General features: G+C 36.2%; 1 protein-coding gene across 2 annotated transcripts in view; it reads left to right on the top strand.

Moving 5' to 3' along the window:
* Positions 1–13,965, top strand: part of atp2a3 (ATPase sarcoplasmic/endoplasmic reticulum Ca2+ transporting 3) — a 124,540-nt gene that overhangs the window by 73,395 nt on the left and 37,180 nt on the right. For both annotated transcript variants that reach the window (XM_041801272.1, XM_041801271.1), the window contains exons 6-8: positions 6,448–6,528; positions 6,800–6,885; positions 9,857–10,321. In XM_041801272.1, coding sequence (XP_041657206.1) covers positions 6,448–6,528; positions 6,800–6,885; positions 9,857–10,321 — 632 coding nt within the window. The remainder of the gene's footprint in view (positions 1–6,447; positions 6,529–6,799; positions 6,886–9,856; positions 10,322–13,965) is intronic.

The following is a 13,965-nucleotide window of genomic DNA, read 5'->3' as shown; positions in this document are numbered from 1 at the left end:
GCTAACACAAATGTAATGACTGAAATAGAACTGTCCTGGTACAGTGAGGCAGACATCAGTTTATTTGTTTAGTTGTTTGTTTGTTTATTTGGATCCTCATTAGCTCAAGCATCAGCTGTAGGATATTCTTCCTGGGGTCCACAGTTTACATTGTGACAATATAATTTTTACAGTCAGTAATCACAGTACACAAACATCACATTGCACAAACAGAACACAGTGATAATCAAATTAATGGAGCAAATGCCATATGTTATTTAATACCAGTGCAGTACTTGTGTTTTGTTTTTACTGGTGTAACATAACATTTTAAAACATGGCCTTGTTTTCGTTGATTTATTTTATCTGCTTCCATAGTGTTACAAGGTGCACTGATGAAAAATCCCTTTTGTATTATGACATAATACATATGCGACTGCAGTAAAATTAAAGTGTCCCTATTTTGAGATATAAACCCTAACAATGCAGTGTGTGGTAGCCCATCTGAAAAATATATACAATGGTTAACAAATTTATTATACCACCCTAACCCTAACCAAAGTAAGGTTTATTACACAGCTGCCCTAAATTAACAGCATTGGTAATTACCAAAATCATTTTTATGTTTCTGCAGTGGTTAATACACCAATATGTAGAAACTCTTTAACCCAAATGATATTTTTAATGCTAAAAGATAATTATTATTGTTATCCATGAATTTTTAAATTTACTGATTTACAAAAAAACTGAAAAAATAGTAAAGCACATTAATATTTCTTGGTTAAGATGTCAAATTATAGTTATTTATTTGCATTCTTGAACAGAAAAATGAGTTTTAGTGGTTGAATGTTATGCTTGATTCATTTCTGACTTCTCAGAGAAGACCAGTGAGCCGGCTCATATTTGGGTGAATTCAGTTTGAAATCCCTCATTCCTGTTCAAAATGGTAAAACATGGAGAGCTCACTGAAAATGAAAGAGTCCGCATTAAAGCACTTCATAATGCTGGATGGTCTTTGAGACAAATATGACAGGTGGTCTAATAAATTTGCTAAGCACTGTGTACACACATATATATATATATATATATATATATATATATATATATATATATATATATATATATAAATTTTCAAAGTTTAGATAAAATGAATCGCAGGGAAATTATTTATTGCTCAAACAGGCACATTGAATTGTGGGTGTTTACCTCAAAAGTTTTCTCCAAATTACAATTTCGAGAACCAGTGCTACCATAAAACAACTTCGCAATAAACAGCTTACTAACAAGCATAAAAATCTAGTTAACTTAACTCATAACAAATTCAGTAATAAACATTTTATGTTCAGGTATTACCATTAACAATTTTGCCAATGTTATCATATAACCGCCTCAGTAATCAGCACAGACTACTGAGTTTCGTTGGCATATAAACAATTAATTCATTAGCATCGAAAAACTTGCAAATGTTAGCTTATAACCAGTTCAGTATTTAACACTTAACATCTTAACCAGTACTAGCACTAAACTGTTAAGTAATTAGCATAAATAATTTAGCCATTCTTATCATACCAGTTTAGTAATTAGCTTTTAAACACTCAGCGGATGTGAGGACATAACTACTTCAGTAATAAGCACGAGCAGCTTAGCCCTGTTGACAAAAAAAAAGCTTGCTAACAAGCATAAAAATCTAGCTTGTTATCTTATAACCAGTTCAATAACAAACATTCAGTCCATTGATAGCATTAACAACTTAGCCAAAGTTAGCATATAACCACTTTAATAATTAGCATGTATAACTGAATCTTGTTGGCATTTAAACAGTTAGCAAAAAACTTAGAAGAAATAACTGGTTAGCTTATAACCTGTCCCTTTAATTAACCTTTTACAACCTAACCAGTGTACACATTTAGTCAGATATATAATTAAAACATCTTAGCCAATGTTAACCTGTAACCAATTCAGTAAAAAGCACTATCAACTCAGCCATATTGACATAAAAACCTAACCAAATGCATTCAGAACTAGCTAATGTTAGCTTATGACCAGTTCACCAACTAGCAGCAAGTTTACCAGTGTTAGTATAAACCCACTTCAGTAATCAGCACAAATAACTTAGCCAGTTTAAGTATATAACCACCTCTGTAATCAGCATGAACAACTTAGCCAGTGCCATTATATAACCAGTTTAGTAAAAAAAAAACAAAAAACAAAACAAAACACTAAGCCAGTGTAAACCAATCATGTTAGCTAAATGTTGCTATCCTATGCTTGTATTACCATCAGAAGTGTTGTGCATTAAATTAGGTGAGCATGCATTTCCTGTTCATGTATAATAAGTTGAGAATTTTAGCTAAACAGCTTCGGTAACAACAAGTGCTTGAATGCTAACTTTAGCTTTTTTTAAAATGTCTTATTTGTTATCAAGTTTGTTTTATTATTAAAGATAGCTTCACATCCTTTTGAAATTTCGTTGTAAAATGTATTTTTTTAATTTTATGATTAAAAGGAAAAAATAACGGTTGCATAGAACCTTACCTTAACCTGTAATCCACACCCGGAGTTCAACATAAGCATCAAATGGCCATTTAAATTTTCTGTTGTGAAATTCTGTTCATAAATCCCTGGTCTCCTGTGGGTAAAGTCTAATTATTTGAGTCATCCGCTGACCTTTCCTTAAGTGCCCTTACATTTCACACTGACATTTTTTCAGAACCATTGGGTGGATTGATGTTAGTTTTGCGGCTTTATTTAAGGTCTGTAGTGGAAAAATTCTGATGACTTGGTCGATTCTTTGTGTTTTTCTCTACAACCACAAGCAGGTCAGTGCTTTCAGTTCTAGATTAACTGTCACTTTCCTCATGCATCAGCAGATATAAGTAAGACAAAAAACTGTTGTACCAGGTAGTAGCAGTGTAACAGAAAAAACAGACATATATACAAACAAATAATACCATTAAAGTTACCCCTATTGCAAATAATGCGCTTGTAAAGGTCAAGGCTAATACTTCAACAACCTTATCTTCAATTTTTATAAGTTAAATTTCTCATTTATTATTGGACCACAGGGCAAAAGGTAATGACTTTATGGCAACACTTTGATAGGAGAAGACCTGAAATAACACGTCCTTATTTGTACTTTATGCTTATTGTTAATAAGAAAAATTGAAAATGCTGAGTTTTTTCTGTTGAGTTGTGCTTCTTTGTCATAAGTAGTGCTACTGAATTGGTATTCAATAACAGAAGCTATCAATATCCCCTATTAAATTATTGTCCCAGCAGCCTACCTGATGACTAACTATACCACCACGCAGTCCATGTATATAGTAAGACTATGAAGAGCATGTTTTTATGCACTCTTTAAAAGTATTTAATTAATATCATAGGAGAAATATCACTTAATAGCTTAGGAATCCGTGATATTATTGGCATAATATCAGAATCTACAGATAGTACTTTAAAATGTTAAGATTTGCTGTAAGCAGATATGACATTTAAGTAGGGCTGAATGATTTGCAAAAATAATCTAATTGCAATTTTTTTTCCCCCAAATATTGCGATTGCGATTTAATATACAATTATTCTTTGGTTAATCTTGTATGTTTTTTGACAAATTCAAGTAATAAGTAATTCCATAAATAAGACCAAGTGAATTGAAAACAATAAAATTATTTCTGAAGCAATTAATCCGTACTAGTAGAATCTGAATATGAGGGTGCAACAAGCTTTAAGCTATAGAGGAGGCGGCTGGGGTGGGGGAGGTGAGGCTGGCTACCAGCTGATCGCAGCTGGGGTGTGACTTTCGTGAAATAACGCTAGGTTCATCAGTTTTAGATTGAATGAGCTAAGTTTTTTTTTTTTTTTTTTTGCTCATATTGCAAATGTGATGTCATTTCCTTTGTTTAAGGGCATTATCATTTTTATGTCACTCATTTTGATTAAGAAAAACATGCATAAAACACAAAAGGGAGGATTTTTGTAAACCATTATGAAAAAATTTACACTTGAATGTTTGCATAATGTGCATAAAATCTGTGCCGCTGCAAAAAATAGATTTATTAAACTGGCATTTTGACAAATTTCTAGTTAAAGAAATATTGCAACTTCTGTGATTTGAAAATTGCAGCACGTCATATTGCGATTTAATCTAATTTGCGATTAATTGCCAAGCCCTACATTTAAGCAGATATTTATTTCTGATATATTGACAGAATACAAATGTACAATAATGATAATATTGAATCACCTTATAAAGTAAACCATGGTGGAGTTAGTGGAGTTCTAAACAGAACCAACAGACCTACATCAGCTGGCATTTTTCATCCTCATTCCTTTAACTCTAAAGTGAGCTCTGAGGATTTGATATTGAACTACAGCTAGTGTAATTTTTCATGCTTTAAGATTTTTTTTATTTATGCACTTTGCCAGGATTGTCCTTAAGTGCACTTGAGCAGGGCTTAGTTGCCCCGTGTTGAAGCATGATTGTTCCCTCTCCCCTGTCCCCTCATGACCTGCACTCACACTACTCCCAGCCCAGCACAGACATGGAGACATCATCTTGTTGTAAAATGATACACAGTTTCAAGTTGTTCAGTCTCACAGCACAACAAAATGGAGATTTACACTGACACATACGAGCAACTTAACCCTCTTTGTGGCTCAACTTGAGTCATTTAGGTCATATACAGCTCTTCAGCGCTCCACCAGCATTTGAAATGAGTGTCAAGAGGAACTGTCATAACAGCATGTTGCACCCCTGTACTTGTACAATTGCACAAGCAATCATACCATGCCAAAGCCCATGTCTTCCATCCATGCCAGGTTAGGGAACTATACCATGCCTGAGCGTGCTTCAGAGCACTCGCACTGGTCAAACAAACCAGACTTTGGGGATCAGACTTGGGCTAACTCGCAAATTTCACTTCTCCATCTGTACAGCGATCTGTACACGAAGCACACTTGAGAGCATTTTCCTCCTCTGGTAAATTTTTCCCATTCTGATCCATCTCCAGCATGTGCCAGAAGCATCAAACGCTCTGCTCTGCCTGAGATTTATCCTGAGGCTATTTCCAGCAGATGATGCTGTTAAATGATATCCATCCACATGGAGCAGACTGACCCAACAGGAATGAGAATGTCATTTTCTTAATGCAGTACAATGCACAGACTCCAGATGGTAGATGTGATCGCTTTTCTAGAAAACATCAATTTTTACTTCAGATAGTAAAAGTAGTTTTTTTTTTTTTTCTTTTAAGCGATTTTATGCTTTACTAGTACTTTAACCAAAGATGCACTGATTCCAAATAAATTAATCAATTCTACTTTCCAACTGTTTGCTGGATGGACCCTCTGATATGAGTTTTTGTCCTTAAACAACTGTAATTGACATCCTTCTGTACCTTTAATTCCTACGTTATGCTGATATTTTTAATGTATATTTGCTTTTAAATTATCTATAAGTTATCTATTTTATTGATCTATCTATTTCAATATTATGTGATTTAATTTCTGGGTTAAGTTCATATTCTATGAGGATTAACACTGTTTATCCCTCTTTTTTATACAACTTTTTGACAAATAAAATCAATAAAACTGAGAAGTTTCCTGCAGATTCTGACTGGAGGAATATAAGATATCTAATAAATAACCACAAGTAGTCACTGTTTATTTCAGCTGTTGCTTCAAACGGTTTAACAGCCTCTCTCTTCTGTTTCTCTGCCTCACTAAACACGTTTAAGGGAGTTTGGGTCTTGTTATATAATCGTTAATTGTCAATATTGATCTATATTTCCTGTTAAGTGATACATCTGATTGACACTGAGTCTTTGTAAACACACTCTGAGGTTTTATCATTTAAGAGAAAGATATTACTGAAATATTAATTTAAACAAACAACTTGCTAGCATGCTAACTAGCCTGCACAGTGGAAGTGCGTGTATGTATAGGGGCAGTGTGCTTGCATACACCAATCCTGCAGCAAAATATGGAGAGGAACAAGTGCAGAGAATTGTTAAAGCCTCCCCTAGTTTTTGTGTCTTTAGCTCACACACAAAGCCTTCTGAAACAATACTCCCAGTAAAGATTCACTCTTAATTACACCAACACTGACAGGACTGCTGCTCTACTGTAAGGAAGAGTTTGATGCTTTATTGCACAAATTTTGAATAAGATTCATTTTGACAAAACCAGGCATTGGGGGTCTGCGCATGCTCAAAAATGCAAAGCTGCATCAAAGCATGTTTCAGTATGCAACAGTGTGTGATAGATGCCGGCTTACCCAAGGTAACACATGAAGACGATGTGACATATGCTCAACATAAGCATAAGCCGTTTTAATCCGAGCCTGCCAATGGGTCAAGTTTTAAGCACCACTTTGAAAAAACACCCTAACATATCTAAACTTTATTGATCATTTCTGTTCATATTATATTTAAATATTTGTTTTCTTGTTTTGTGTGTGTTTTCTTTCAGTTGGTGACAAGGTGCCTGCTGACATCAGAGTGACCTCCATAAAATCCACCACGCTGCGAGTGGATCAGTCCATCCTCACAGGTACCCCTCCTGTCATATCACTGTTTAAAACCCTCTCATTCACATAACACAGACTCAGTTCAGTCTCCTGTAGTTTTATTTCCTGAGACTAAAACACTTTGGAGCTATAGCCAGCTTTAGTTTCTGTAATTCTGTCTGTGATCTTCTAGCCTTTCAGCTCTGACTCTAACAGCTTAGTCACTGTTGAAAAACCCTATTTTTGTTCAAATAATCACCTGTCGCCCCCACAGATCTAATCTTGTGTACTTGTCTGGTACAATCGTTCCTTTAGGGGAGTCCGTGTCCGTCATCAAACACACTGACCCTGTTCCTGACCCCCGAGCCGTCAACCAAGACAAGAAGAACATGCTGTTTTCTGTAAGTGTTTCCCCCTGGAGCCGGCTGACTCATGTGGATCTACTGCCTTTGTTTATTTATTTAATCTTTGTTTGAACCAGAGAAGGAATGAAGCTACACAACCACTATATTTATAGCCTGAGGTCATTTACAATGACCTTTGACAGATGGTGATTTTTGACTTATGGACAAATAAAACAACAAATACTAAGTGGTTGAACAAAAGGCAGTCTCAACTTTAATTGCTCACAAGTATAATCAAGACAGAGAGGCAGTAAAAAAGTGAGACTTTAATACAAAAGACACCCTAGAAAAGAAGACCCATATCATTGTAGGATACATGATTAAGCCTTCTTTAAAAACCTGGTTTAGTTTGAGTTTAAAGTAATCCCAGTCACAGCTCACTTTAATCTTGACTCTTGGTAAGGATTTCAATTACACACTCAGTGGAAACCCCTCCTACCACTCACCTAATGTGCCCAATAGACATTTTCAGGTTAAGTAGAGACTAGGCTCATTGCTTAGTGCACAAGCCTACGTGGCTTACACCTTGTCTTGATTTGAGGACTGTGTTCGTAAAAAACTGTCTTCTAAAAGGTGTATTCACTAAACAATAGGGGTGTAACGGTTCAGAGGTCACGGCTCGGTTCATTCTTCGGTTCAGGTTTGGTTCATCTGTAAAAAACGAACATGAAGTGCTGGATTTAAAGGCCTAATTCTTGGTTTCTCTCATTTATTATTTTTAGGCAAACAGCAGTGTAGCTTATGAACCTTCTTTTTGTTATTGAGGACTACCTGTGATAAAATGTCTGTGGTATATTAAACATGAAGAAAGAGGAAAAACAAAAAAAAAGTTGCCAAATGAACAAGCAACACAGAAATAAATAGTCTAGTATCTCCTGATATCTCCTTATTAAAACAACTGTAACAATGTAATAATGACAATAAAATGTGTGTATTTTAGAGCCTTTTAGGTATTATGTTTATAATGGTTATGTAGTGTGCCTTAACACATCACATTGTTAGTAGACAGCATATTAAAGGCTATATGCATATTTTCAGAGGTAGAGAACACTGGCTCAAGTATGTATAAGGCACTGAATTAGTGTTACCGAGGGACCTCTGGTACCTTTTATAATCATATCGGACCTCAATCCTATGCGAATTGACCATGCCTGCAATTTCTCCAGTAAAAATTCTTGTGCAAATTACCGACCATATTTCAGGACACACAGAGGCTTCCATGCAGCTTTTCATGTGCCTTTTTCTGATCAAAAAAAAAAATTGAGGCTGCTAAGGAGATCAACAACGATTTGACACGTACAGGTTGTAAAAAGTACTTCTCTTTCAGTTAATTTTATTTTATCTGTAAAAATGGCTTTATTACACTTAACTTATTTATTTTCCAAATCCAAATGTGCAAGGGCGCATTGCTGCTGTCTTCATACTCAAAGCAATTCTGCTCTGCTTCCTACTGCTTCCTCTTTCCAAGTGCCTGTTCTCATATCAGTATTGTATAGCCGTACATTTCACACATAACACAATTTATAATTTAAAATGTGTCTTTCAACATCAAGTGATTAGCTGCAACAGCTGATCTGAATGAGCAGTGTTGTTGTTGATATGTAACGATCCCAAACATCAACGACAACACGTGCATAACAACTTTTAAAAGTTACAGGGGAGGTTCACATTAGTTTAGCAATAGATGTTTCTCTTTCTCATACATTAACTACTTTTTTTTCTCTTCTTCTGCCTGATCAGCTGCAGATAAGCGCAGGTGACTTGCACAACCCCAATGCATAATGGGGGAGTTGGAGGCAATATTTAACTTGTGTATTATTTATGGACAGCTTGCAACACATCTAAGAAATTTTGAATATATTTACATATAGGGAAAAGAAACGCTAAAGCATATGTTGTCCAGTGGAAACTGGAGGAAATGTCACCTGCAGAATGTGATGTGCACATTGCATTTCTTTTGTGTATAACTTTAGAAATATAAATTCGCTGTGCATTGTCATTGCTGCAGTCATGCAGTACTGTTATGCTTTCCTTCAGAAATTTCTGTAAATTTGAGTTCATTATAAACTTTGCTTATGCCATGCAAATGCAGCAAATCAAACACTTATGTCAAGGTGTAGTTCACAAATTACCAGAGGTCCACAGTTAATAGTAGTCCTATGTGAATACTTTGGACTGACGGTATGCTGTGATGGAAGAGCACATAGCTGAATGTTGCATTGCAAAAAAGTGCCAGACACAGAGGCTTTCTGGGTGAAAAGTAAAACGCTTCAAAATTTTTGATTGAGTGTACATTTGAGCCAACATTGTTTCTTCCACCATTTTTGTCTAAAACTTGACCATAGAAAGTGTCGCACCATATAGCCTAGCTTCCCTGCCTGTACAACCTGTTAGTCTTCTTAAAGGGGCAACACTCACTGAAATCTCTGGGGAAAATGCCACTATTTTTGGAACGTATCTCGTAACACCCAACTTCAAAAATACCAAAATATCCCTTTAAAGTTTAAGAGCCTCCTGGTGGCAGAACTTACAGTACATACTTTGCGTTAAAGACCTTCTGGAGCTACTCAAAGAAAGCCTGTACATGTTGAGCTGGGTTTGTGGTACAACCCCCGGATCTGGCATGAAAGTCTGTTTACAGTGCTGCTGTGATCAGATCAGTTCAAGTTGTCTGTGTGTAGTTTCCAAAGTAGTTTCATTCAAGATCACTGAGAAAGCTTTCACATCAGCCATGTCAGAATAAAGATACATAACTCTGACTTTAAGTTAGTTGAACAGAGTTAAACTCCCAGAAATGTCCCCTTTCTTTAGTTAGTTCTTTGATTTGATAAAAACTCTGTTCCTGTTCTTCATAAATTGTCCTCAAACTGTCTAACTCATAATTTTGGTTTTAGAGAGGAATTTTCTCTTTATGGTTTTCTTCTCACCTACTAGCTCTCATTTCTCTCTACTTTTCTTTCCCTCTCAGGGCACAAACATCGCTGCAGGTCGAGCTATCGGTATTGTCGTTGCTACCGGAGTCTCCACTGAGATCGGTAAAATCCGTAACCAGATGGCCGCTACAGAACAAGAGAAAACACCGTTGCAGCAGAAGCTGGACGAGTTTGGCCAGCAGCTCTCCAAGGTCATCTCTCTGATCTGCGTGGCTGTGTGGGTGATCAACATCGGACACTTCGGAGACCCCGTTCATGGTGGGTCCTGGGTCAGAGGAGCCATCTACTACTTTAAGATCGCTGTGGCGTTAGCTGTGGCTGCTATTCCAGAGGGGCTACCTGCCGTCATCACCACCTGCCTGGCCCTGGGGACTCGACGCATGGCGAAGAAGAACGCCATTGTACGCAGTCTGCCGTCAGTGGAGACTCTGGGCTGTACGTCTGTTATCTGCTCAGACAAGACGGGAACCCTCACCACCAACCAGATGTCTGTCTGCAGAGTAAGTAGCAACCAGGAAACTTAAACCCGTACTAGAAAACTAAATATTTAAAATCCATATCCTGCTGTACGATTGACACGCCATAAAAGCTTCAATGAATTGACTAATCTGATCTCAGTAAATAGGTTTCTTCTACCTTTCTAGATTTTCCCTCTCTGTTTTTCTCTCTTTGTTCCCTGTTGAAGTGGTGTTCAGAGATAAAGGAAAATCCTTGTGATGTTGTAATGTTTACCTCCATTTGGCAGCTCTGAAATAGCTGCTGGTGGATAGTACAGGTTGGCATGACCTAGCAGCAGCCAGAGTGCTATCACAGTATCAGATCAGCTCACACTTCCACACAGGGAAGCCTTCCAAAATGTCATACTGCCTGAGAGAAAACAATGCAGTCAGTGTTTCCCACAGAATGACGCTGTGACATATTAATAGTAGGTTGTTCCTCATTTCCTCACTTTAGATTTACCATACTTTACTCCTTATTTGATTGTTTATCCACTAAATGCTTTAATACAGTCATCTCTATCTTATGCATTTTTTGCTTTTCACACGCAAAAGAAGCTGGTCAACACAAATAAAGGAGGATTGTTTATAACCAGATTGGTTCCCTGGATGACAAATGAACAACGTACATGCTTGTTGAACAACAGCATGACAAGGTTGGTATAAATCATGAGGAGTTAAGTCTCAGTGTATTAACAGGACACAGCAGATCTCTCTCCTGTGTTTCACCCACTGATTCTTTATAAAGATGGATGGCATGACTCTGCTTCCATGTGTCGTACTCATGTAAAGCAGAATACCCTTGCAGTATCTTGAGCTGACGGTAAAATTTGCAGTCAGAGTCTGTGCAGTAGTGACCAGATTGGTGATGCCACACCCCTATAACCCACAGAGGCAGTGCGCCGAGGTCTGTCTGCACCACAGTTTTGCACCATCTGATCACAAGTTCACAAAGGAAGAAAGTAGGGATGCCTACAATTAACCTTCTAAATGAATAGATACAATGTCTGTCTGCAGTTTGCAACAAATTATGAGTTGGTTTACCTAATTTATAAGATTTCTTAGAGTAATGCACTAATTATGAAAATCAGGGCTGATGCCAAAAGTGATGTTTTTTTCATTAACTGTGGTAACCAGTTTGATTTTTGTGATTGTTTTTTATCCAGGCCAGGGAGAAAAATTAATTATCATTATGGCAAGTGTTTGTTTTTGTTCCAAGAGGCCTTGCATCATGAAAAACATACTATTCCACTGGGTTGACAAGTCCTGCTGCAGTCTTTGTTGGTTTCATTGTCAGCTGCACCTGCACAGCCTTCCAGGCACAAGCAGGCAAGGTGTCCTATGTTTTGGCCAATCGCAACCACATTCAGACCACTGTCTATTATTGCTTTTTAGGGATGGGAATCAATAAGATTTTGTTGATATCAATACCATATCAATTCTATTTATCGATAATTCTCTAGCAATTACCTTATTGGTTCTGTTCTTTGACTTTTCTTTTTAAAAAGGTTGACCATATAGGTTTTTACTGTTAACTCAAAATTTCTGAGTCCGATTCTCTCTGAACATTGAACAAGATGTATGCCACCTTAAGTGAAAGTCAGTGACAAGCACATTTAAATTACTGACTGTAATTAACAGTTCTGATAACTAAAAATGTTAAATATAGTGTTTGAGTAACCTTGCAAAGCAGATGGATACACCTGTTTCCGTGTGTCTAACTGGAAAAGCTCTTGCAAAGCTTCCATCTAAACTGTTTAGGCCTGGTTAGAAAGTCCCAGGACCAATCAGCGACAAGGGGCAGTACTTTTGGGCGTGGTGGAGTTGTGATGTAAGCAAGCAGTGAGAAGAGGGCAGTGCAACTATGGCAGAAGACATTAACGTGCATGCTGCTAAAGCGCCAGTTTTGTCAGAACTTGGCCAGAACCAGTCCAAGAGCATCTATAATGTTAACGATCAATTAATTGAGTAATCATTATGTATGTATAAAATATATATATATATATATATATATATGTATGCAGTGTTAACAAATTTATTAGACCAACTGTCATAAAAACAAGAAAACATAAATATTTTAGAAATCTTTCAAAATGTGTTTAAAACTGAAAATGTTATTGTTATTTATTTGGCAAATAACACACTGAAACAACTAAATAGTCCTTTTCCACACATAATAACCAAAAAACTTCATATTTTGTATGGCCTCCTTTGGCCTTGATAACAGCTTGCATTCTTGCTGGCATTATTTTTATGTATTTTGATGAAAGATGAAACATTTGTGCGATCAATCTTTGAATCTACTAAATCCCAAATTTGTTCAATAGGATTGAAATCCGGACTTTGACTTGGCCAGTCCATCAGTTATAATTTGACATATTAATCAAGAAATATTAATGTGCTTTACTATTTTTTTCTGTTTTTTTGTAAATCAGTAAATTTGAAAATTAATGGATAACAGTAATAATTATATTTTAGCATTAAAAATTGATTTTTGGTAATTACTAATGCTGTTAATTTAGGGCAGCTGTGGCATAAACCTTACTTTGGGTGGTGGTCTAATAAATTTGTTAAGCACTGTATGTATGTGTATGTATGTATATATATATATATATATATATATATATATTTATAATGTATATATATATATATTTATAATGTGTGTGTGTGTGTGTATATATATATATATATATATATTTATAATGTATATATATATATATATATATATATATATATTTATAATGTATATATATATATATAATGTATAACATTTCCCTAAGGCCTAGGGTGCCTAGGGCTCTTAAACATAAACAAGGCATGGTCCCACTCACAATGCCATGACAGTAGTTATTGTTGTGCAGTGCAGAGTAAGACGTGTTTAGTCTCTTTATTAAATGCCAACATCAGATCTACTAAATTCCCCATGATCGACCAAATTCTTAACGACCAATTAATTGATCATCGATTAATTGTTCCCATCCCTACTGACATGTCTACAGTCGCCATGGTTCATGTTTTGCTGTTCTCTATGGAGTTTACTCCTCGGTAGCGGCTACGCCACTTGTTTTGTTGCTCTCATTGGCCTGTAAAGATGTGACAGACAGAATGTTCATCCAGTCATCACAGTTTACTTTCAAAGGCTCTGCCCTTTCCCAAACACTGTCTGTTTACCAGATCTGGCCTGCCAGGTTAGTGTTTGAGAGGAGAACATTAAAATACGAAAAAAAATATCTTGTTGGAATTGTCTTAAAACAAGCTCTCTGAATCCTCAATATCTGAGCTTAATTATAATACAATACTATTGCTTATTTTCTTTAAAAAATTAAACCTTGAAATTAATATTAAAGTAGTCTCTGGATCCTAGATCTCATGAAGTATAAAAACAAAGTCAACTCTTGTACAAAATCAAGAGTTGTTCTGAAAAACGATGCATGCCTTGCATGAAATGTTGCGCTGTTCGCATAATTCTTTGAGAAGTGAAGCCACACTCGACCGCTGTAGCCTGTTTTTGTGACTGTCTGCCATGTTGACTTCCTCGACTTCTCTGTTGTTCGCACCGTTGACTGCCTCTCACAAGACTATGTTTTTCACATTTAATGTAAATGATGTTGATGGATTGAACCAATTGGAGCCGGTTCTTAATTCCC

Source organism: Cheilinus undulatus, linkage group 12 (genome assembly GCF_018320785.1).
Source record: "Cheilinus undulatus linkage group 12, ASM1832078v1, whole genome shotgun sequence".
Lineage (NCBI taxonomy): Eukaryota > Metazoa > Chordata > Actinopteri > Labriformes > Labridae > Cheilinus > Cheilinus undulatus.
The sequence above is the reverse complement of the archived record's forward strand: the minus strand, read 5'-3'. Positions and strand labels throughout refer to the sequence as shown.